At 51.1% G+C, this 22,135-nt stretch overlaps 2 protein-coding genes across 3 annotated transcripts; one reads left to right on the forward strand and one right to left on the reverse strand.

Annotated features, from left to right (window-relative positions):
- Positions 1–3,490: 3,490 nt before the first annotated feature.
- On the reverse strand, positions 3,491–7,909 carry Atf5 (activating transcription factor 5). 2 transcript variants are annotated; one of them, XM_021201947.1, is made up of 3 exons: positions 7,646–7,909; positions 6,182–6,475; positions 3,491–4,735 (listed from the first exon to the last, which is right to left on the reverse strand). In XM_021201947.1, exons 2-3 carry the CDS (start codon positions 6,357–6,359, stop codon positions 4,065–4,067), a joined length of 849 nt encoding a protein of 282 aa, XP_021057606.1. In that variant the 5' UTR covers positions 6,360–6,475; positions 7,646–7,909; the 3' UTR covers positions 3,491–4,064. The 2 variants fall into 2 exon arrangements, with proteins under 2 accessions (XP_021057606.1, XP_021057615.1); XM_021201956.2 differs by lacking the exon at positions 7,646–7,909 and adding an exon at positions 6,677–6,888.
- On the forward strand, positions 7,347–21,318 carry Nup62 (nucleoporin 62). Its single transcript, XM_021201926.1, has 2 exons — positions 7,347–7,727; positions 18,970–21,318. The coding sequence occupies exon 2, from the start codon at positions 19,046–19,048 to the stop codon at positions 20,618–20,620; it is 1,575 nt and encodes a 524-aa protein (XP_021057585.1). The 5' UTR covers positions 7,347–7,727; positions 18,970–19,045; the 3' UTR covers positions 20,621–21,318.
- The last annotated feature ends 817 nt before the right edge of the window (positions 21,319–22,135 follow it).

The raw sequence follows: 22,135 nt of genomic DNA on the forward strand, positions 1-22,135 counted from the left end.
GAGAGAGAGAGAGAGAGAGAGAGAGAGAGAGAGAGAGAGAGAGACTGGAGTGGTGGTAGCTGGTGACTTGGCGATGCTAGCTGGGAGGAACAAAAGAGAAAACAGAGAGACTTGATGTTATAAAACATTGTTCTCCATCAGCTTCTGGTTGGTCAATAAATGGTTGAACAGCCAATAGTTGGGCAGGGGAGGAAGAGGTAGGACTTCCAAACCCAGAGAGAGGAAGAGGATCTCGGGTGGGACCCAGGAAGTCACCATCAGGACGTGGATAAAGAAGGAAGTGGCAAGGTAAGATGAAGATGACGGGTAACAGACCACATGGCTAGGAAGTAGGCCAGGCCAGCACCATCAGGTTAAAATAGCTCAGAATCTGCCCAGCGACTGTACCTGAAGCTTCGGATGAATATAAAGGTCTCCATGTCATTATTCAGAGCAAGGGTGTGACTAGAAAGCACAACTTTTAAAATGGCGGTCTGGCTCGTTTCAGAAAGAAGCAACAACTCTATTGGGTCTTTTGTGCGAAGAATCTTTGGTGTGTCCGGTCAGCTGGGGCCGAAGAGTCAGCCATGATTAACAAGAGACCAGCACCATTGAAATGAAACCTTTGTGTTAAGGGGACAACTAATGGTGGTTAGTTGGAGCTGAGAAATTAGTGGTGATTAAGAGGCCAGCATCCGAGAAGTGTTTCCTGAGAGTCAGCACACAGAAGCTGCGTTCCAGAGATAGGTAGGTTGCCCTCTGTGCTGGCAGCTGGACTTGGTGGTCTTAGAGAGTCTACCAGGTGGTACATGAAGGGGATCGTGGAGGGCAGCTGAGGCTCGGCACTGTGAGAGACCAGGAAAGGCTGTTGGTGAAGGTGCAGCCAGAGTAGCAGTGGAAGCCGTGGAAGACTGAAGGCGTCATGGAGAAAAGTAGAGGCCTTGTACTGTGAAGAGCGCTCCGGAGAGCTAATGGTGAAAGTGTGACCCATCTGCAGAAGGCCCCAGAATTTTGGAGATGCCAGTTCTGTGGAGTGACCACCCAGAACAGCAGCCTTGGTGGAATGGAGCCCATCAGAGCTTAGATTAGCTGTGTGTCCAACAGAGGGTGGGGCTGGGAGTGTGACCCAAGCTGGATCTCAGACATTGGACACTGTGTCGTTCACACAATTGGAGTTTGATTTTGATTTGATTGTGACTGTGCCATGATTCTCCCCTCTTGAAGTAAGAAACTATTTAATCTTTTATTTTACGGAAGCCCACAATTGAGAGACTTTCAAGTTTAAAGGTCTTTTTTCTTTTTTTCTTTTTCCAAGACAGGTTTTTTTTTCTTTTGTGTGTGTGTGTGTGTGTGTGTGTGTGTGTGTGTGTGTGTGTGTGTGTGTAGCCCTGGTTGTCCAGGAACTCATTCTGAAGACCAGGGTGTCCTGGAACTCGAAGATCCGCCTGCCTCTGCCTCCTGAGTGCTGGCATTAAAGGCATGTGACATCATACCTTGCCTAATTTGGAATATTTTATATTGTGATGTTCCTACTAATGCGAGGTCTCAGGGATGAGTAAGAAAATAAAGTTTGTGGCTTAACAGCGATGTGTTTGTGTGTCAAGCTGACAAGGGTTCAGTTGGGCTGGCTAATTTTATGTCAATTTGACACGAACTAGATTCACTGGAGAAGAGGGAGCCCCAATTGAGAAAATGCTTGTGGGGTATTTTCTTAGTGATTGATGTGGGAGGACGCAGCTTGTTGAGGGTGGAACCATCCCTGGGCTGGTGGACTTCAATTCTATAAGAAAAAAGGCTGAGCAAGCCATGAGGAGCAAACCTGCAAGCAGCAGCCCTCGGGGCTTCTCCATCAGCTTCTGTCTCTAGGTCCCTGCCCTGTTTGACCCCTTTCACTGATGGGCTGTGACGTGGAATTATAAGCCAAATCAGCCCTTTCTTCCCTGACTTTCACGCGGTCATGGTGTTTGCAGCTTAAAACCAAACAAACAAAAAGCAGACATGGAACTTAAAAAGACCAAACTCCATCCCTGCCTCCTCAAGGACCTCAAGGCTAACACTGCTCCCCTGGTATCTCAGTCACCCAGAAAAGGACAGCAGACAATATTATCTGACCCGAGAGGGAAGGTGGGCAATAGTTAACCAGCACTCTGTGCTCCTGAGAAGCAGCTGTCCCCACGAATGGAGCAGGGACAGGGAGGGGCCTCTGCTCCTTGGTGCCTGAGCAGTCAAGGTGGTGGTGTCTGTCTCAGAGGTTCATACAAGGTCCCCTCCGGGTTGGCTTCTCCATTTACCATTGTGGGAAAGTTCAGAGCAGAACCAGAGTAGGATGCAAGGTCAGGGTGTAGGGGACTTGGTGGTTGTCACTCCAGTGATAGAGATGGAGTCTCCTGGAGCCAGGCTGACTCCATAGAAGAACCACTGTCAGCTCGGATCCATAGCCCTATCTCCAGGGATGATTGGAGACCTACCTTACAGATTCAAGTGTTCCTGTGGGTCACACCAATACTCAGTCTGCATCTCCTTAAAAGGTCAAACTGATGCTATGTGACTCAACATGATCACTATAAAACACACCCAAAATGTGCCTCTTGGCTGGCCAGTTACCAAGGAACAATGATCCCTCAAGCAGATAGGCCTTTGCAGGCACTTACCCTAAAGACAGGCTCCTTCCCACAGTTGGGAGCTAAGGTCAGATCTTGCTTTGGGGAACCCACTCTCAGGAACCTCTGTTTCTTGGGCTAATAAGTACCTTGTGTAGACTCTAATCTCAATCAGCTTCCTTAGGACACTTCTTCTGAGTCTTCTCAAAATGTCCTTAGATTGTGACTTCACTGGCTAGCAGTCTTTGTCCCTCCAGATGACTTGGTCCAAGGCTCTCAAATGCCCAGCATGGCTACTGGAGACCAAACTCAGGTCTTCAGGGAAAGTGGTATGCATTCTCAGTTGATAGCTTTTTATGCAGACTCTATCCTGGAAATTGAAGTCAGGTTCTGTGCTTGCTGGGCAAGCATTGTACCAATGGAGCTGTATCCACATGCCTCTCTGACCACTACTGCAGTGATCACACTGTTAGATGGTATTCTTCTTGATATGCATATGCTATTGTTACCTCTGGTTTGTCTTCTGCTGCCAATGTAAATATAACCAGCCTTAGTGTCAATATGGCTCTATCTTTACTGATAGGCTGGTTGCCTGTCATGTTCTTGCCAACTGGGTGTACTTGACAATGAACAAATGTTACTAGTTACCTTTTGATTGGCTTCATTGTTTTGTTTGAGATGGGGTCACTCTGTAGCCCAGGCTGGCCTCAAACTTAGAGCAATCCTTCCTCCTCAGCCTCCCAAATGCTGGGACTGCAGTCATGACCCACCACACCCAACTTCTTTCTCTTATGCTAGCAGATGTGTGCAAATGTGTACTGTCAGCTTCAGCCCCAGCTTTCCTCTCAGTTGTCTTAAGACTACCCCAGGCTCTCTCCCCAGCATCTCTTCTCAAAGATAAGACACACAGGCCACAGGAAAATCTGCATTTTATTTGTGCCCATAACCCCTGCAGGATCAGCCCCACTAGATGCAACCCTTCCCCCACACCCTCACAAAACACTGATTCTCTCACAGAGCTAAAATGACCCCCTAGTTACCAACTACAGTCACCCCCTTCCTGTCTCTAGGCCAGTATAAATTCTGAGGACTTGACTCCCTTTCCTTGGCTGTCTTCTTATTTGTGTTCCAAGTCCCCTCCTTAAAACCCTCCCTCCCTGACTAGGTTCTCATCTGCCCAGTCACCCAGAGTGGCTTCCTGCCTTACGTCATGCCAGGCCTGGCACCCCCACCCCCCACCCAACTAGGACTACCTGCAAAAACACACTTGTTTAAAGACTCCAGAGACCCGGGATCAGGCCTTGAGGGCCTTGGTTTCTCAGTTGCACTGATGGGGTACAGAAACTGACTATGCCAAATTACCCACAGTGGGATAGGCAGAGGGGAAACCTAGACATGGATTGGATAAGAAAGTGAAATGGAGGGATAATGTGAAGCTGGAGGCAGAGGGACAAGAGACCTCCCCCTCCAGCCTGGACCTGTACCCTAGGTGCTGCGGGTCCTCTGGCTTCGGGCCTTGTACACCTCAATTAGCAGGTCCTTCACATACTGGATCTCCCGCTCCACTGACTCAGCCCTCTCCCTCAGCTCCCGGTTCCGGGCCTCCAGCCCCTGGCACTCGCCCTCCAGGGCCTCGCCCTCTGCCCGCTTCCTCTGGCGGTACCTGAGAGCAGCTGACTTATTCTGGTCTCTCTTCTTTTGCTTGCGGTCCCCTCGGGTGCTGGCAGGACTAGGATAGGGGGCTGGGCGGGCAGGTGAAGGCAGAGGGGCCAGAGGAGGAGGCTGCTGCGGGACAGGCAGGGTTGACAAGCCTGAATCCCCCGGGCCGGCCTCACTGCGGCAGTAAACAGCCAGCAGGTCCAGGCTATCCAGGGTAGGAGGCTGAGGGAGGTCAAAGGTGGGCAAGGGCAAGGGCAGGGGCAGAGAGGGTGCTGCTGCTGGTGGTGGAGGTGGTGGGGAGGGCGGTGGGAGAAGTGGGGCATCAAGGAAGAAGTCTTCCATCTGTTCTAGCTCCTTCTTAAGTAGGGATGCCATGGCTTCTAGGTCTGGGGGGCCTGGGGAGGGAGGGGGGAGAGTGCCTGGGGGCAGAGGGGCCTCCAGAGGAAGGAGAGCTGTGAAGTCCACCCGCTCGGTCATCCAATCAGAGAAGCCGTCACCTGAGGATGGAGGGGGACATAAAAGTCCCTGAGGTCTGTGCTTTATCACTTCGGTATTCACTCATGTCCCATTCACTAATGTGACACGTGACCAGCCAGCCAACCATCAAATCTATAGGCCCATCAGCAGATCAATAAGTCAGGGAAGAAACCAATCAAGCAATCAACCAACCAGCTAGCTAGCTTACCCTCCAAGCTACTAACCAATGAACCAACCAACCAACCAACCAACCAGTCAACCAGCCATAGAATTTACTAGCCAACCAACCAACCAACCAGGCAATCATACCGCTCACCAGCCAACCAACCAACAAATTCATTAATCTATGAACAAGCCAGCCAGCCAATCAGCCAACCATAGTTTACAATCAACAAACAGCCCCACTAACAATGAATGAGGCAACCAACCAACCAATCAGACAAGCGTATAGTTCAGTAGCCCACCAAGTACCCTAGGAAGTAAGCAATGAACCAATGAACCAGAGTTCACCAGCCAACAGTCAGCCATGTAACCAATGGCCCAGCCAATCAGCTAGTCTTCCCATCAGTTCATCAGACTCACTAACCAATCAATGAACAAGCCAATCAATGATTCAAATCAATCAGCCAGCCAACAACAAAGCAATGAAGCAATCAGCCAACCACTCAGTGAAGCAATCACCCGACATAGGCCTGCTCCATGTCTGTAATCCCGCTCCGTGGCTGCTTGACCGCACCCCATACCTATATCTTCTCTCCTTTCCTCGCTTGTTCAGTTATTATTGGCGAGAGAGTCTTGTGTAGACTAGGTTGGCCTTGGACCTGCTTTGCAGTCTGTGGCTGAGGACAACCTTAAACATCTGACTCTCCCAGAGCGCTAGGATTATACACAACTCTCTCTCTCCTCCCTTGCCCACGCGCACGCGTGCACACTTGCTCCATCTTTATTTGCTCTCCTTTTCCGCTTCTGAGATGTTGAGAGTTTACCATCCTAGATGCTTGAGAACTACATTCTAGCTACGCTGCCTAGGCTGGCCTGGCATCAAGAGGCTGAGAAGCCCCTTGAACAGGGGGAGCTGAGGGCATGTGCCACCAGGCGCAGTCTGGGACAACCATCTGCTACACAGTCAAAAGACTGTGTCCCAGAGTCTCTAAGATGGAGCTCCCTCCGGCCTTAGCATGGCTCCTTCTCCCCAGCCCTCAGCCCTCAGTTCAGCCGCCGTCTACTTGGAGAGAGCTGACTTCTCAACTCTGCCTCTCATCACTGTCCACTAAGCTTTGGTCTCCCACTTCTGTGTCCTGATGCGCCCATGAGCTTAGGGATCCCTTGCTCTGAACCCTGCAGACCTCGAACAGTGCTGGGCACACTGCAAGCTCTCAGTACTGATCCTGTGAAGGAATAAATTCTTCCTTTTCTGTCCACACCCCCCCGCCAGCTCAACCCACCTCTCCTTTACCTGCTCTTACCTGCCAGGGGCTCTCCCCCCCCTGGAAGCCCGCCCTCCAGGGCACCCCCAAGGACCTCATAGGGGCCCAGGGGGGCAGGGGCCAGGGGGAGTTTCCCATAGTCTACGAGCCAGCCCAGCCCGCTAGCTGGGAGCAGGGCCCTGTCCAGCTCCAGTCCCAGGGTCGCCAGGAGTGACATGGCTGAGACACAGGCGCAGGACAGCGACGGCAATGGAGGCTGCACCAACAGTTGGGAGGCAGCGTGGAAGATTGTTCAGCTGGGTGAAGACAGGCACCAAGGCGAAGGTGGAGGACCTGTGAGGACAACAAGGGGGTGTGGGTGGGATTGAGGCAACGCTGCCTGACCCACAGGCTTCGCAGGTTCCTTCTTTCGGAAATTTCAGCGCTCCACACATTCCCAGGGAGATTTTTGTAAACTCCCCCGCCCCATCTCCTCCCACAACACAGAAACCTAGTGTTTTCCCAGGGGAATTACCTCTAGTCCCTCCTACCCACCTCATCTTATTCCTCTTCATAAAAATTTCAATCCCAAGGGAATTTTCTTCTAGCCGTGCCCCTTCCGCATCAATATTTTCTTTAGACTATTATACCCCCTTTAGAGTCCACAGGCGTTCCCGGAATAATTCTGCACGCCTGGGCCCTTCATCAAGGTCGCACACACAGATCGCGCTCTTAAAATTTTAGGTGACTTCTAAAGAGCTTACGGGAAGCTCCGCCCACCCGTCTGTCTGTCACAGTCAGTTCCCGCCCTCCACAGCAAGTCCATAGAGGCCCCGCCCCTGTGATGCTAGCGTCAACTCTTTCTTAAAGGCGTTCCTAAGCCTGCCCTGTCAATTTAAGCCAGTCTCCGCCCCAGCAGGTGTCTGATTGGAGAGAAGTTGGGCCTGAGTCGGAGCCTCGAGCTAAAACCCCACCCTTCCTCGCTGTTGGCTCGACCAGCGACAAGGCGCGAGCTCCGACCCTGGGCCCGATCCATTGTTACGCCACTACCCTCCTGGGGGACCAGTGCGCGTGTCTAGCCAATGACCAGCCGCCCGCCGTAGTTCAGGCCCGGGGTGGGGTTAAAAAAAAAAAAAAAAAAAAAAAAAAAAAAAAAAAAGACACAACTGGTCAACCTCGTATTTATTTAAAAAAACATGCGCAACAGGGTGTGGGTGCGTCTCGGGGAGGGCAAGGGGAAGAGGGTCTGTGAATTAGCGCGCAGGCGCAACGGCGCGCGAGCCGACCTTAAAAGCCCCCAAACTCTCCGGAAGCACGCCCTCCCCCCACGGCTCGAGCCTAGTGCGCTTGCTCCGCGGACGCGCCGGCCGCCGGCTTCCCTGTTCTGCGCCTGCGCGACCGTGGTTCCTCACTCCGTCTCCCCCCCCCGCCGCCCCCCCCCACGAGGCTGCCCCGTGAAGCCCCGCGAGCTCTGGGAAAGGGCGGGAAAGGCAGTTGGCGAGGGAGGGGCGAGCGGTTACTCACTCCATGGCGGCGAGAAGGCGAGGAGGCAACGGCGGCGGCGGCCTCGGCTGAAGGGACGGCGTGAGCGGAGAGTGAGGGCGCGGTGAGCGCGGAGACGGGGGGCCGGGGGACACGACGGGGTCGCGGCTACAGAGCCATGGCGCGGGCGGAGGCGGCGTGGCGGGAGCGTGGAGGGAGACCGGGCCGAGAGGGTTGAGAATGAGGCGGCCCCGGGGCCTGGGGACAGATATACCGGGGGCGGCGCGGCGCGGCGCGGGCTTGCCTGGATCCCTCCGCGCCCCGCCCTCGCGCGGCCCCGACGGGGCGGTGGCGACCCCGGGCCCGCCATGGCGCCCTGACCCTCCGCTCACCGCGGCAGGCTGGGGACCCCGGGCTCGGTGCCCTGAATCGGTCAGAGCCTGTTCCGGGTGTCTGTGACACCCGAAACCCGCTCGTCTCGTTCCCTCTTCCTGCAGCACGAACTTGTCACCCGAGACCTCGTGGGTGAAGCCGGTCGCCGAGTGGCGCAAGCTCGCTCAGGCTGCACAGACGAGTCTAAGGCAGCCGCCGCGAGATAGCGCCTCCCAAGTCCTTGCAGAGCGCTGTGTGCGCGCACAGATAGACCAGCTATGGCGAGTAGGCCACCACGTCCTAACCACGGGACTCCTCACCCATTTTTGGTTTTGTTTTGACATTTATCGTGTATGTGTGTGGTGGTCAGGGGAGAGCTAGCAGGAGTTAGTTCTCTTACCATGTGGGTCCCAGGGATGGAACTCGGGTCACACTGTTTGGCAGCCTTTACCCACTGAGTCATTTTATCTACTCAGAGTCATTGTATTTTCTTTTAGGGGAAAAAAAAAAACCCTGACTTCACCCCCTTTAATCTCCCTACCCCAGATTCCTAGCCATCCAACATGTCCATATGATCATTCTGTGTGTCCCACCTCCAAGGTTCCTGTTTCCAGCCATCCCTGCCGACCTCTTAAGTTTTGCCCCTTGCTCTGACTTCCTTGCAGTCCTTGCTCTCTTGCTGACCCCACTTGATAATTATTTCTTGATCCTGTCCAAAATAGGACATTTATATTCCATTTAGTAAAAGAGCCCCCCTTGTCCTTCCCCCGGTTGATGCACGGACCCTGTTTCCTACCCCATGGTCATGTATAGCTGGCATTCCATGTGGAAGTCTTATTTGTAGCAGCTGAGAGACTGAATGGGTGGAGATGGAGCTCAAGAACGCTTGTCTGTTTAACACCAGAACCTTAGTCTCTGGCCAAGCACCACATGGACCGGGCTTGGTACTTGCCTGTATTCCCAGCATTTGGGAGATGGGAGAAAAGCAATCAGGAGTTCAGGGTCATACTGGCTGGCCTCAATGTGTTTTTAAAAAGAAGTTCAGAGACCAGGCTTGTTATCTACTAGGAGGCTAAGGCGGGAGGATTGAAAGTCAAGGTCGGGACTGGAGCTGCTTTGAGCTGGCTCAGGTGGTAATCTCTAAACCCAACCCGGACCCACGCGGTAGAAGGACAAAAGCAACTCTAGACAGTTGTTCTCTGACCTCCACCCTCTGTGGTGACATGTCTGCATACTGATTACTGAAAAAAAGCTCAAGGCTTGCCTTGACTAGAAAGTGAGTTCTTGGCTGTCCAGAGAACTTACAAAGATCCTGGTTTGTTTGTTTTTTTAAAAAAAATTATGGGCTAGGGTTGGAGGTTGGCGGCAGAGTGTTGGCCAGAGTACTGCTTTCCAGACTCTGGTGTCCATCCCTGGTACTGTAAAAGAAAAGAAAGATTGAGAGCTGGTGGGGAATGCTGATTTTGAAAGTTACGAGCGGGAAGTCCCTGAGATTTTCCCCTTGGAATGGGCATTTGTGTTTTGTTTTGTTTTTTAGATTTATGTATGTAAGTACACAGTTTCTCTCTTCAGATACACCAGAGGAGGGCATCAGATTCCATTACAGATGATTGTGAGCCACCATGTGATTGCTGGGAATTGAATTCAGGGCCTCTGGAAAAGCAGTCAGTGCTCTGTAACACTGAGCCATCTCTCTAGCTCAGAGTGGGAATTCTTATCTGCTGCCAGTGTTCGAGCACAGGTGGGATTTGATGTGTTCAGACTCCAGCCCTCCCTTGCCAGCTATGGGCTTTGTTAAGTCCGCTTAGGCTAGACACTGACACATAAAGGCTGCTACGAATACAGAAATGGGATGAACCCAGGGCTTCGTGCACTGCATGGTAAAAGGACATTCTACCGCCTGAGCTGCACCCCTGCTCCCCACAGGTGCTGTTTTTTATTTGAAACGGTGTGCCTGCCATGTCGCGGTGCCCGTGGTGCTCCTTGCCTTGAGTTTGATATTTTAAAGTAAACTTTTGGAATAATCAAAAAGGTTTCAAAGAGTGCAGAGTGGGGTGCCAGCCCATAGTCTTCCCCGTGGTGCGTCTGTCACAGCCAAAAGGACTGCACACTTTTTGTCCTGGGGTCCTACCCAGATGCTTCTCCTGCCCTCAAGTCCACCTGACTCAGTTGTGCTGAATGACTGCTGGTTTTCACATTTAGCTGCCATGCCCTTCCCTTGGCCAGTACCAGACTGGTGTGTGTCCATCATGTGTGCTATTCTCTCTCTCCCTGACCCTCACCCAGGCTCAAATGGCAGCCTAGTCTCTTTCCTCTCAAAAAAACAAACAAATCCTGTGGGGAGCCAGAAGCAAGGGTGGAGCTGCTTGGAACTCTTTTTCCAGTGCGGAGGGGCCTGAGCTGGGGAGTGAGGCGGCTGGTTGCAGGCAGTTGCATCAGCCCGGCTCTGATGGTTAGGAAGGGCTGAGGGAATTCTCTGGGGACCACAGAGCACCTGGCAACAGCTCCTAGGTAGCAAAGACCTGTATAGGAGCCCCCTGGGCAGAACACTGAAAATCTGGGGCTTTGTGCTAAGAAGGGGCCTAGCATCCCAAAGGCTCCTAGCTTAGTTGTGAAAGACAAGACTGGGGCCTGAAAAGGGTAAGAAGAATTTTGCGTGGCCACAGTTGTCTTTGATAGCACAGAGTTCCTTACCCTGTCCTGTGTGGCCTCAAACCTGGACTGTTACCTAGGTTTTGTTGTTGCTGTTAAATTGTTTTGGTTAGTATGCAAAGAGGCTTTGTTATGACACTTCATATATATCTTTATTTTGTCTACTTAGTTGCTTCTCATCTGTACTGTTGCGGCATGCCCTGGTTTCCCAGTTGAGAGAACAGCCTGGTGTGATGGAAAAGGATTGGCCTTTATGGGTTCTGTGGGCAAGAGTTGGTCTGCCTACTTATATTTTTGTGGGGTGGGCACCAGCCTGCTATTTGTCTTCCCAGTGTGAGTGTACATGGTATTGTGTCTCTATCCTTTTCCTAATAAGTAAAAGCATCCCTTCCACTTGGTACAGGGAAGGACGAGTCTTCATCAGTACTGGGTAATGCTAAAGGTGTAGCCGAGGGAAAGCTCTTCTAGAACTCAGACTCTGGTATAGCTTCTCTTCCTGTCCTACCTACTTCTGCATGCTGATCTGCCTAACAGATAGGATCTGTGTCCATGACTGTCTCCTTCAGCACATAGAGGACAAGGTCAGGACTTTGTTCATATAGCCCCCAGCACTATGCTACCCGCACCCCACCCCCTTGGGCAGCAGCACACTTCTGAATCAGTTGCTTGTGTAAGTGCAGAAAACTTGATACCGTAATCTGCACACAGTGCTAGGGAACAAGTAAAACTGGGTCACGAAGGCCAGGGGGTCAGATACCGTAATCTGCACACAGTGCTAGGGAACAAGTAAAACTGGGTCACGAAGGCCAGGGGGTCAGAAGTTGGAGGTGTGGGTGTCCTGGCAAACAAGGGCAGGAAGGCCAAGGCCAGTTCGGCTGGGGAAAGGGCAGTGCCACGTGGCTAGATGCTCAGAGTTCTCTAGAGCCCCTGCTCTTCCCTTACAACACCTCCCCTTTAGAAGTCACTGTTGTAACTTATCACTGAGTTGGCCTCATGCTTCTGTACCAGCTCCCACATATTGGGTGTCTCCTGTACTGGTTCACTCCCCCTTGCTGTTATGACAGGTTAAAAGATTCAGACAGCGCACACTTGGCACCTTATTAGAATTCTGGAGTTCCCATGGCATACCAATATCTAGAGGCTGCCTCATTTTGAGGCTCCTTGTGTCCCCTCAGGCTTCTCTGCCTCCATCCAACTTGAAGCTTCTTCCTTTGAGCTTCCTGCTTTCCTTACAGAAGCCCTGTGCTTGAGCATTGGACTGTCCCAGATAATCCAGGATAATTGAGTCTTGAAGGAGCCTTCATGTAACTTGTCTACACTGAATACTTTGCCATGGGATAATATTCACAGGCCATGGGTACTGATGTAGATGAATCTGCATGGCCATTGTCCAACCTCTAATTCTGTGTCCTCTAGGAGATATGTGCTGTTAGCCAGGATTCAGGGAAAGTAGTGGAGGGTTAGTGGTGAAAGGGCACAGACATCAGGACTGAGCTGTTACAAAGGGTCAGGAGGGCTTGCTGAGCACCCGGACCACACCTAAAAGGGATTGCAGATTGGGCTGGGCAGCTGCTGACTAGAAAGGCGATGTCTAGGTTTTGTCTGAAATTCAAATTTGAACTATGAGTGAATACATCTTGTTTCTTTGTGCACAACTACTTAACAGACTGAGGCCGACAACGCACCTCTAGGAGCCCTAGCATTTATGTACCCTCTGAAAAGTCCCCAAAATTAGAAACTATCTGCTGCTGTCAGAATAAGCCCCTGCTAGAGCATGAGGGCAAATCATAGCTGCTGTGGACAGTCTGAAGCAGCCCCATGTGCTACACCTGCAATTAAAATGAAAACTGTGTTTTTATAGTATTTTTGCGTTTTTTAAGGAAACCAAAATTCTCATACACCCAACAATTTGTATCCAGCCCCTTGGAGCTTTAATGTGGGTGGTTTGGAGTTTGTATTCTCTCTGGCTGCACCCCAGCAGGGCTACATCCATAGCCATTGGGCACAGGAGATGCTCTCCGTTCCTGCTAAGAGGTATTTGAGAGTGACGTCTAAGCAGGACATGGGAGTGATTGGGATGTCGTCTGAAACTAGGATTGAGAGACTAGAGGTATCTTCTGGTGAGTGGAGTGGAAAGGGGGGAAGAACGCCTTGTAGGAGAGGTTCAGCAGGCAGCTACTGACGTTCTCTTGACTTCAATGGAACGATAGCAAGTTTCTGCCTCATTTACTAGGAGATAATCAAGCAGATAAGGTGCCTAGCCTAGTGGCACAGGCTTGTAACCCTGGCATTTGGAGATGGAGACAAGGATTGGACGTTCACTGCCAGCTGGAGTGACTTAGAGGCCCTGACAACTTTGAAACTCTGGGTCAAAAATAAAAATTTTAAAGGGGCAGAGGGTATGGCTTAGTTCAGTGATAGAGTCCTCTTGGAGTGCAAGGCACTGGTTCTTCCGGAACTGCAGGGAGGGAGGGAGGGAGGCCTGCTATCATGTCTGATCCCCACAAAAACCGGATCGTATGGCCTGGGTGAGCCTTGCCCTCGAGAGAAGGGCCCGAAAAGTCACAGTGACAGAGGAATCTCTGGACACTGGTGCCTCCTGGTGTTCAGTCAGAAGAGCCTGGCCTGCCCAGCAGTGGCCTTTTTGGCTTTTGTTCTTGGCACTTGTACTGCTGTATGGTGATGTGCTGCCTCTGATCTAACAGTCCAGTCATTACCACCCTCCCACAGTTCCTCATCCCATTCCTTCCCCACCCACTCATCCCTGTCTCCCAAGGAGGTGTTCCCATCCCTCCCTTAAATTCTCGTTCTTTTTTAAAAGGGTTTATCTTGTATACCATGTTCTCTCTGCATATAAGCGTGAAGGCCAGAAGAGGGCTCCAGGTCATATTATAGATGGTTGTGAACCACCATGTGGTTGCTGAGAATTGAACTCGGGATCTCTGGAAGAGCAGCCAGTGCTCTTAACCCCTGAGCCATCTCTCCAGCCCCATTTACTTATTTTGAAACAGGGTCTTCCTGTATAACTTAAACTGGCCTCAGACTTTTTAATCCTCCTGCCTCTGCCTCCTAAGTGCTGGGATTACATGTGTATATCACTAAGACAGGCTTCCTTATCTTTTTGAGGCTGACTTACAGTCCATGAATGGATGTGTCAAGTTTGTTTGGCCCTTCATTGCTTTTGATGGGAGCTGAATGGCAGCTCATGTTTATTAATGTTGTTTTGGTATAGTGGGTGTGGAAGTTCTGGCGCCTCCTCTGGTGGGTGAGGAGATATATATATCTGAGACGCTGATAACTAACGCAGAAGAGTGCAGTTGCTGGTCCTCGGGAGCTAGCATGGGAGTAGCTTCCTCCACATGCCCCTGGAAACAACTGGCTTCCCAACTCTGTTGGAGGGGATATAATGCTTGTGACTTCAGCTCGAGCCACTGTGTCATGTAGCAATATTCTGTCTCAAACAAAAAGATACATCTTAGAACCCTACTTGAGCTACATGGATGTTGTACCAAGTTCATTGTCCTAGCCCACTGCAAGACTACCTCAAAAACCCTTTCTTTAACCCTCTGCTGTAGGTTGAAAATGAGGTGGTTAGGTTTTTGCAGGTGTTATCTGTTTGTCACTTGAGCTGATGGAGGCCCTAGGGAGTAAGAAAGGATGTAATTGCCAATTAGCTGTGGGCTGATTTCTGAGGTAAAGAAATCACTGGAGGTAGGAGGGAGAAGGCTGAGAACCTGCAGGCACAGTCGTCAGACACACAGGGACAGGATTTAGTCAGTGTCTTTGAAAGACTCATGCCCTTCCTCTACCGAGGGAGAGACTGCCTGCTTCAAACGGTGTCTTCCTCTTATTATTTTACTTCAGACAAGTCATTGACTGGGTTATCGGGTGTGGGGCGGTAGAGGAGTGGATTAGCCACATGGAGGCTAGGAGGTGGCCCAGCCATTGAGCTGATTAAGGCAAATCAAAATATAAAGGTTGTGTGTGTCTTTCATTCAGGAACCCAGAACATTAGGGTGGGTAGGGAGGAACATGCTGCCAGAATTTATTTAGTTTCTTAATACTACAATTCACTTTTGGATTCTCTTAGTTTTTTTCTTTCCTTTGACATATAGGGCAAAGAAATATGGTGACAACTATGTGCCTGCTGCTAGGGAGTGACTAAACAAAGGGAGCGATAGCTTTCCTTCCCCACTTCCAGAACTCGAACCAACCTTGTTTGCTTTGCACTGGAGGAAACGGGCTGATTGAGAACTAGAGGGGTTTCTTCCATGAGAGAAGCTGCTGTGGAACTTTTGGGGGGGGGGTTGGGGTGTGGCTGAGCTTCCCAGGAATCCGGTTCCCCCCTTTCTTGCTCTGCCTTCTCTTTCTCTTGCTCTCCAGTGGTCTTCCATCCTACAGCGGCCCCTTTTCTACAGACTTTACTTTTGTCTCAGTGGTTAGAAGCCCACTCACAAAAGCAGAAGAGCAAGTACCCTATTTTGTTTTAAGACAGATCATATAGTCAGGCTGGTCTCAAGTTCATTGTGTAGCTGACAGTCCTTGAACCTCCTATTCAACCTTCTGAGTGCTACAGTTACGAGCATGTGCTACTGAGTTCATCTTGTTGGAGTTGGTTTTTTTTTTTTTTTTTTTTTTTTTTTTTGGTTTCTCTGGACAGCTCTGGCTGTCCTGGAACTCACTTTGTAGACTAGCATGGCCTTGAACTCAGAAATCCGCCTGCCTCTGCCTCCCAAGTGCTGGGATTAAAGATGTGAGCCACCACCACCCGGCTTAGAGTTCTTAAAAAACTTAACTACCTCACACCAGAAGGTTCCCTCAGAGCTAGTTGATACCCAATCCTTCCCTGGTTCCGCGTTGTCACAGCACCACCTGGTGGCCGTTGGCTGTATACCAGGGACCCCCCCCCCCAAAAAAAAAAAAAAAAAAGAGTGAGGATGCAGAAGAGATCACAAGCCAGAAAGGGGCCTTGGGTCCAAGTGGATCATCCAGAGCCATCTCCATCTCGAGTCCATTTTATGTCTGTCAAGCTCTTTAGCCACAAAAGGCACACCCTACCTTTGTTTTTCCCGTGTCCTAAAATATGCTGGTTATATCTGTTGCTTTATTGAGCCCAGCAGTGCTACTACCACAGCAGGTGCTCAGCTTTTATGTGGATGAATGTCCACGTGGAATTTGTTTGCACTCTGCCACTTGGTGATGCTCTGCCTGATAGTCATCTCTAGCTCAGGGTGGTGGTCAATGTGAAAATAGCCCGGTGGTGACAGAGTGCTGAGGTGTTGGCAAGCTGGCTGTGACCAGGGCACATGGATGATCAGGAAGTAGGAAGAGCCTCCCACTACTGTCCAGGCTCTCACATCAGAAATCCCAGCACTCGGGAGGCAGGAGCAAGGTGCAGCTCAGAAAACTAACCAAGAGACAGATGGAAGGACATTGTGGAGCTTGTAAGAAGGGTGGGGAGAAGACAGCAGCCTGGGTGACTCCTGTGTCCTCGGTGTAGATGTCTAGCCCACGTGCCATGTTGCAAGCCTGTTACTGTCTGCTTTTTCACCCGTGGGCTCTCCTATGGTGAAGATAGAAGGGCTATAGCTGAGGGTTAGCTGGGTTGTTGGCTAACCTGGTCTACAGCTGAAGAGCTCCCAGGCTTAGGGAGTCATCACTTATTGCTGGGTCAGATCCTGCCTTGTGGTTGGTTATCTCTGTCCCAGAGTTTAGTTAAAGCTTCTGACCTAGCTCATCACCCAACCTTACTCCCAGCTCCTTGCCTCCAGCTGCTTCTGCGTTTAGCTCCCTACTTGTCATTTCTTCTGCATTTAGCCCCTGTAGCTGCTTTAGCAGAGTCTGAGCCACCAGAGTGTAGTGGTACACTGGAGAGGCACAGGACAGACTGATAATCTTCTGAGCTAGTGTACGTAGTTCTAGGCTACATGATGAGAACCTTTTTTTTTTAAGTCTGGGTTGTTGGCATGGTGTTTGTGGCTATGCCGGCACTGTTGCCAGTAACTAAGACTATAGTATCCTCAGTGTTTGGCAGGACTCTATTATCTCCAGACTCTCCGTCCCCAACTCTGGGTGGCTGGATAGTTTCATGTCCTGTAGCTGCACTGCCACAGGTCCTCCAACTGTCATCTGAGTTGGTGACTTTGAACAGTGGGTATCATCACAGCATCTCTTGATATCATGGAAGCTTGACTTTTTATATAGTAATTTTTAGAATTCTCAGCTCTGATTTATTAATAGCAAAAGTTTTCCACTGAGTACTAAAAATTGAGTATGAAGTGAAGCTGATTGGATGACTGAGCAGCTAACTTATCCAGTTCAAGTGCTCACCAGTGAGGAAGTCTGTCATGCCAGAGTTGTCTGAGTACTGAACAGGGCCTCAGTGGACCTACTGTGACCTTTTGAGGTTAAAATAATTTTCCCCTGAAGTTCTTGTAAGCTTGATATTGCTAGACCACAGGAAGGAGGTGGCCAGAGAAAAACAGGTCTGAAGAGGCAGACACAGTATAGGGAGAGGGAGGACACCAGGCACTTGGCTTCTCAGTTGGGACCTTGTTGATTCTTCATAGAGGACATTGGGAAACGGGCACTGTGAGCTTGCAGACTCACATAAGTAAGAAAGGCAAGGCCAGAGGTCAGAGCAAGCCTTAGCTCTCTTCAGCGAAGGAAAATGGAATCTTACTTTGTTCCCTCCTAAAACCCATCACTCTTCTGTGTATTGTCCACAGACTCACCTTTCCCAGGGTATCTGGGGCCAGGACATGGTGTTGTCCCCACAGTGGAACAGAGCCTGCTGTCCAGAAGCATCTGGACTACTCATGTGGCTCTTGTCACAGCCCAATGACTCATTGAGCAGGGGACACAAACTAAATTCATAGTAAATCTGAGGTTAGCCACAGATTCACAGCTGAGGAAATTCACAGCTGAGTATTGGCATTACCCTGCAAACCACCTTCGTAACCCTGAAAATGCCAAAGGGACAGAGAGTACCCCAAATCATGTCCTCATGTCAGCAAGCACCCATTGCTGGGGCAAGGGCTGAGCTCAGAGAGGCTAAACGTTCTTGTTAATATTGAAGGAAGGACAGGGTCACATCTGCCACATTCCATATCTGTGTTTATTTCCTCAAGTTGTCACAAGCTTAAAGCCTCAGAACAACAGACATGAGAGGGTGACAACCTGTGGCTGTGATACCTACGTTTGAAAGATTGGTACAAAAAAGATTGCAAAGTTGAAGCCTGCATGAGCTTCATACTGAGACCCTGTACCAAAGACTAGAATGTCAGTACCTGGGGAGATAGCTTAGTCAATAAAGTGCTTACCATACAAGCATGAAGTCCCCAGCACGCACATGAAAAAGCTGGACATAGTGGCCAGTGCCATAATCTTGATATGTAGGAGAGGTGTAGTCAGTGTGTTCTCCGGGCTTTCTGGTCAGCCAGCCTATCTAGCTTAGTTGGTGAGTTACAGGTCCCAGTGAATGACTCCATCTCAAAAGATACTGTAAATAATAACTGAAAAAGACATGAGGACTACCTATACACACAGGTGTATACTGATAGTGAGGAAGCCCACCAGTATTGTTTCTTCACTGTGGAATGAACGTATCCCAAAGAAGGGATGCACCATCCCACCCCATCACCTCAAGAAGTCCAAATAGAGGTTACACGGCTCTGAAGGGTACGTTCTGATACATTCTCTTTCCACGTGGAGTACTGTGTGGGCTAGTCAGCTTTGCTTCTTGGTCTCGTTGTTCCACAGTAGTATAGGGAAAGTGCCCGGTGGCTCCATCAGGTCCACTGAACTTACTCCTGTCTTACCACCTGCTAGCTTGGGGTCCTGGGAAGATGATGCAGTGTCCCTGTCACCTTCCTCACCACATGAGCTCTGTGGAAAGAACTTGGATATCTCTGGCGCGGCTTCAGTCAAAACTTGTAGAAGTCTAGTGTTCTTAGTGGGATGGACTATGGCTGCTCTTGGCTTATGGAGTGTTTGGTCTCTTTTCTCTTTGTCCCTCCCAACCACTACCGATTTTCTCCTAGAGGAAAACCCCAAGTAATACCTGATTAGCTGTCCTGGATTTCTGCTTATCCCTAAGCACTGGGCTCTCATGCCCAACCTTGTGTCCTGGTCTCATCTCACTAGAGTGCCTTCTTGTGAGCTGCCTCAGAGCTGCGGGTGCCCAGGAGCACTCAGCTCCCATTGCTTTACTGGAATTGGTCAGGTTAGCAAAGGAAGCAGCAGGGCTGCTGCCAGCTCTGCATCCAGCCCCACTACCCTCCACACCACTGAGCTTGTCTGTCCCAAACTGCCATCTGACCATGTCACTTCCTCTGCTCTAGAAACCTCCCCAAGGTTGCAGACGCTGACGGATTTGCCCCAGAGTCGAAGTAGCTGCCATCTGGAGATTCCACAGCCATGAGTGGGTTTAACTTTGGAGGCACCGGAGCTCCTTCTGGTGGCTTTACATTTGGGACTGCAAAGACTGCTACCACCACACCTGCCACTGGCTTTTCCTTCTCTGCTTCTGGCACCGGCACCGGGGGGTTTAATTTTGGGACTCCCTCCCAGCCAGCTGCGACCACCCCTTCCACCAGCCTCTTCTCACTCACCACACAGACCCCAACCACACAGACCCCAGGATTCAACTTTGGAACAACACCTGCTTCTGGAGGAACAGGCTTCTCCCTGGGGGTCAGCACCCCAAAGCTCAGCCTGGGTAACACAGCTGCCACACCAGCCACAGCCAACACTGGCAGCTTTGGGCTTGGCAGCAGCACCCTCACCAATGCCATCTCAAGTGGCAGCACCTCCAACCAGGGGACAGCCCCCACTGGCTTTGTCTTTGGCTCTTGTACCACGTCTGCTCCGTCCACCGGCTCCACTGGGTTCTCATTCACCAGCGGCAGTGCATCCCAGCCTGGAGCCTCTGGCTTCAGCCTTGGCTCTGTGGGTAGCTCGGCCCAGCCCACAGCACTGTCTGGCTCTCCCTTCACTCCAGCCACTCTGGTGACAACTACAGCAGGAACAACACAACCAGCTGCTGCTGCACCCACTGCTGCCACCACCAGTACAGGGTCTACACTCTTTGCTTCCATAGCTGCTGCTCCTGCCTCATCCACTGCTACAGGGCTCTCCCTCTCAGCTCCGGTGACAACTGCAGCCACTCCTAGTGCTGGGACTTTGGGCTTCAGCCTCAAGGCCCCTGGAGCAGCTCCAGGTGCCTCCACCACCAGCACCACCACTACCAGTACCACCACTACTACCACTGCTGCCGCCGCCTCTACCACGACCACTGGCTTTGCCTTAAGTCTGAAACCCCTGGTGCCAGCTGGCCCCAGCAGTGTAGCAGCTACTGCTCTGCCTGCCTCCAGCACAGCAGCTGGGACTGCCACAGGTCCAGCGATGACCTATGCCCAGCTGGAAAGCCTGATCAACAAGTGGAGTCTGGAGCTGGAGGATCAAGAGCGGCACTTCCTGCAACAGGCCACACAGGTCAATGCCTGGGACCGCACACTGATTGAGAATGGGGAGAAGATCACCAGCCTGCACCGAGAGGTGGAAAAGGTGAAGCTGGATCAGAAGCGACTGGACCAGGAGCTGGACTTTATCCTGTCACAGCAGAAGGAGCTGGAAGACCTCCTGAGCCCTTTGGAGGAGTCAGTGAAGGAGCAAAGTGGCACCATCTACCTTCAGCACGCTGATGAGGAGCGGGAGAAGACCTACAAGCTGGCTGAGAACATCGATGCTCAACTCAAGCGCATGGCACAGGACCTCAAGGACATCATCGAGCATCTGAACATGGCTGGTGGCCCTGCAGACACCAGTGACCCACTGCAACAGATCTGCAAGATCCTCAATGCACACATGGACTCTCTTCAGTGGGTGGACCAAAGCTCTGCCCTGCTGCAGAGGAGGGTGGAGGAGGCAAGCCGTGTGTGTGAGGGCCGGCGCAAGGAACAGGAGCGCAGCCTGCGCATTGCCTTTGACTAGCCACACATGAGTGGGAGGAGGGGCTCCTTGGGTTGCTGGGCTGCTGGCTCTCTGGTGGTTGTGTTGTTGAGGAAAATGCTCTTTGGTTTGATTCCCTGTTATCAGAAGTATTTTTGCAAAGGCATGATGTTCTTGGATATAACCTGTGCTCTGGAGGCCGATGTGAAGGTCACTGAACTCTAGGCCAGCGTTTAAAGAACAAGGGCAAGTGGTGAATCCAGCGCTCCCTTGCAAGCTTCAGCTCTCCTTTGGGCCAAACTCATCCTTCAGCCACTCCCAGTACTACTGTGACAGTGGGGTGGGGTGCTCCAGAGGAGGAGATGCTGGCCAGGAACCCCCCCTGGGATGGAGACATGGCTTCTGTGCTTCTCTTAACTCCTGTCAAACCCATGTCCTCCAGAGCCTCTGCTACATAAAGTGGAGTCACCAAAGCACCCTGAGCTTAATACCACTTTTGCACTGGCTACCTCTCACCCCTATCTTATGAGCTTCTATGGCAGGGACTGACTGCTGATATGTCTTTGAGGCCAAAGTGGTTGCAGATTTGCTTCTGAATATCCCAGTGTCAGCCTATCTTAGATCCAGTGTTGAAGGCCGGCAGTCATTTCTGGTCTATTTTATTTCTCTGCACCTCTACTGTAGCCTTTGTGGTCCCTGATCGAAATGTTGCTTTTCTAAATAAAGAAAAATTTGTGAAACTAGACTTGCTGTGAATGTGGGTAGTGGATCCAAGATTTGGTGGGATAGGGCGGGACACTGCTGGTGTGATGGTGGTACTCCTATGCTGCCCGGGTTGGAAGTGCTGGCTGAGCCACAGGGCTCAGTCTACCTCATGGGGTGGGCAGGCTACAGGTATGAGAAGAGAGTCCTGTCTACCATTGTGCATAAGTGGTAAGTCATCCATTACCCTAGTGGGTGCAGATGTCACTGTGATATCAGCAGTGGGAAATGGACACTGAGGGGTGATTTCCAGATGCTGACCTCACTTAGGCCCAGCACTTGGCTATAGGACTGGGGGACCCTGGACCAGCAGTGGAGCCACAAGTTATTTTCTTGGGTCATGTTGGCACAGGAGAAAGCTGGGGTGGGTTGAGGGGCTAGATAGAGGTAGTAGCTCAGTGGCTAAGAGTACAGGTTGGCTGCTCTTCCAAGGACAGGACCCTGGTTTGATTCACTGCACCCACATTTTAGCTTACAGTCACCCTGTAATTCCAGTCCCAGGTTATCTGGTGTCCTCTTCTGGGTGGCTTGGGCACTGTCTGCACATAGTGCAGAGATACACATGTAGGCAGAGTCATAAACTCTCAAAAGAGTAAAAAGCTGGCATTGTGAGCACCTGCCACCCCAGTACTCTGGAGTTCCAGATCATTTTGATCTACATAACCACATGGAGGCAGGGCCAGTGAACTGGGGACACAAGTCCTGAGGACCCAGTGGCCTTCCTGTGATACGTGACAGGGTTCCCCACTCTGGCCCAAGTTTTTGAGTTGCTGTGAACTTCCTCCCTTAGCCACC

This window comes from Mus pahari, chromosome 1 (assembly GCF_900095145.1).
Source record: "Mus pahari chromosome 1, PAHARI_EIJ_v1.1, whole genome shotgun sequence".
NCBI classification, from domain to species: domain Eukaryota; kingdom Metazoa; phylum Chordata; class Mammalia; order Rodentia; family Muridae; genus Mus; species Mus pahari.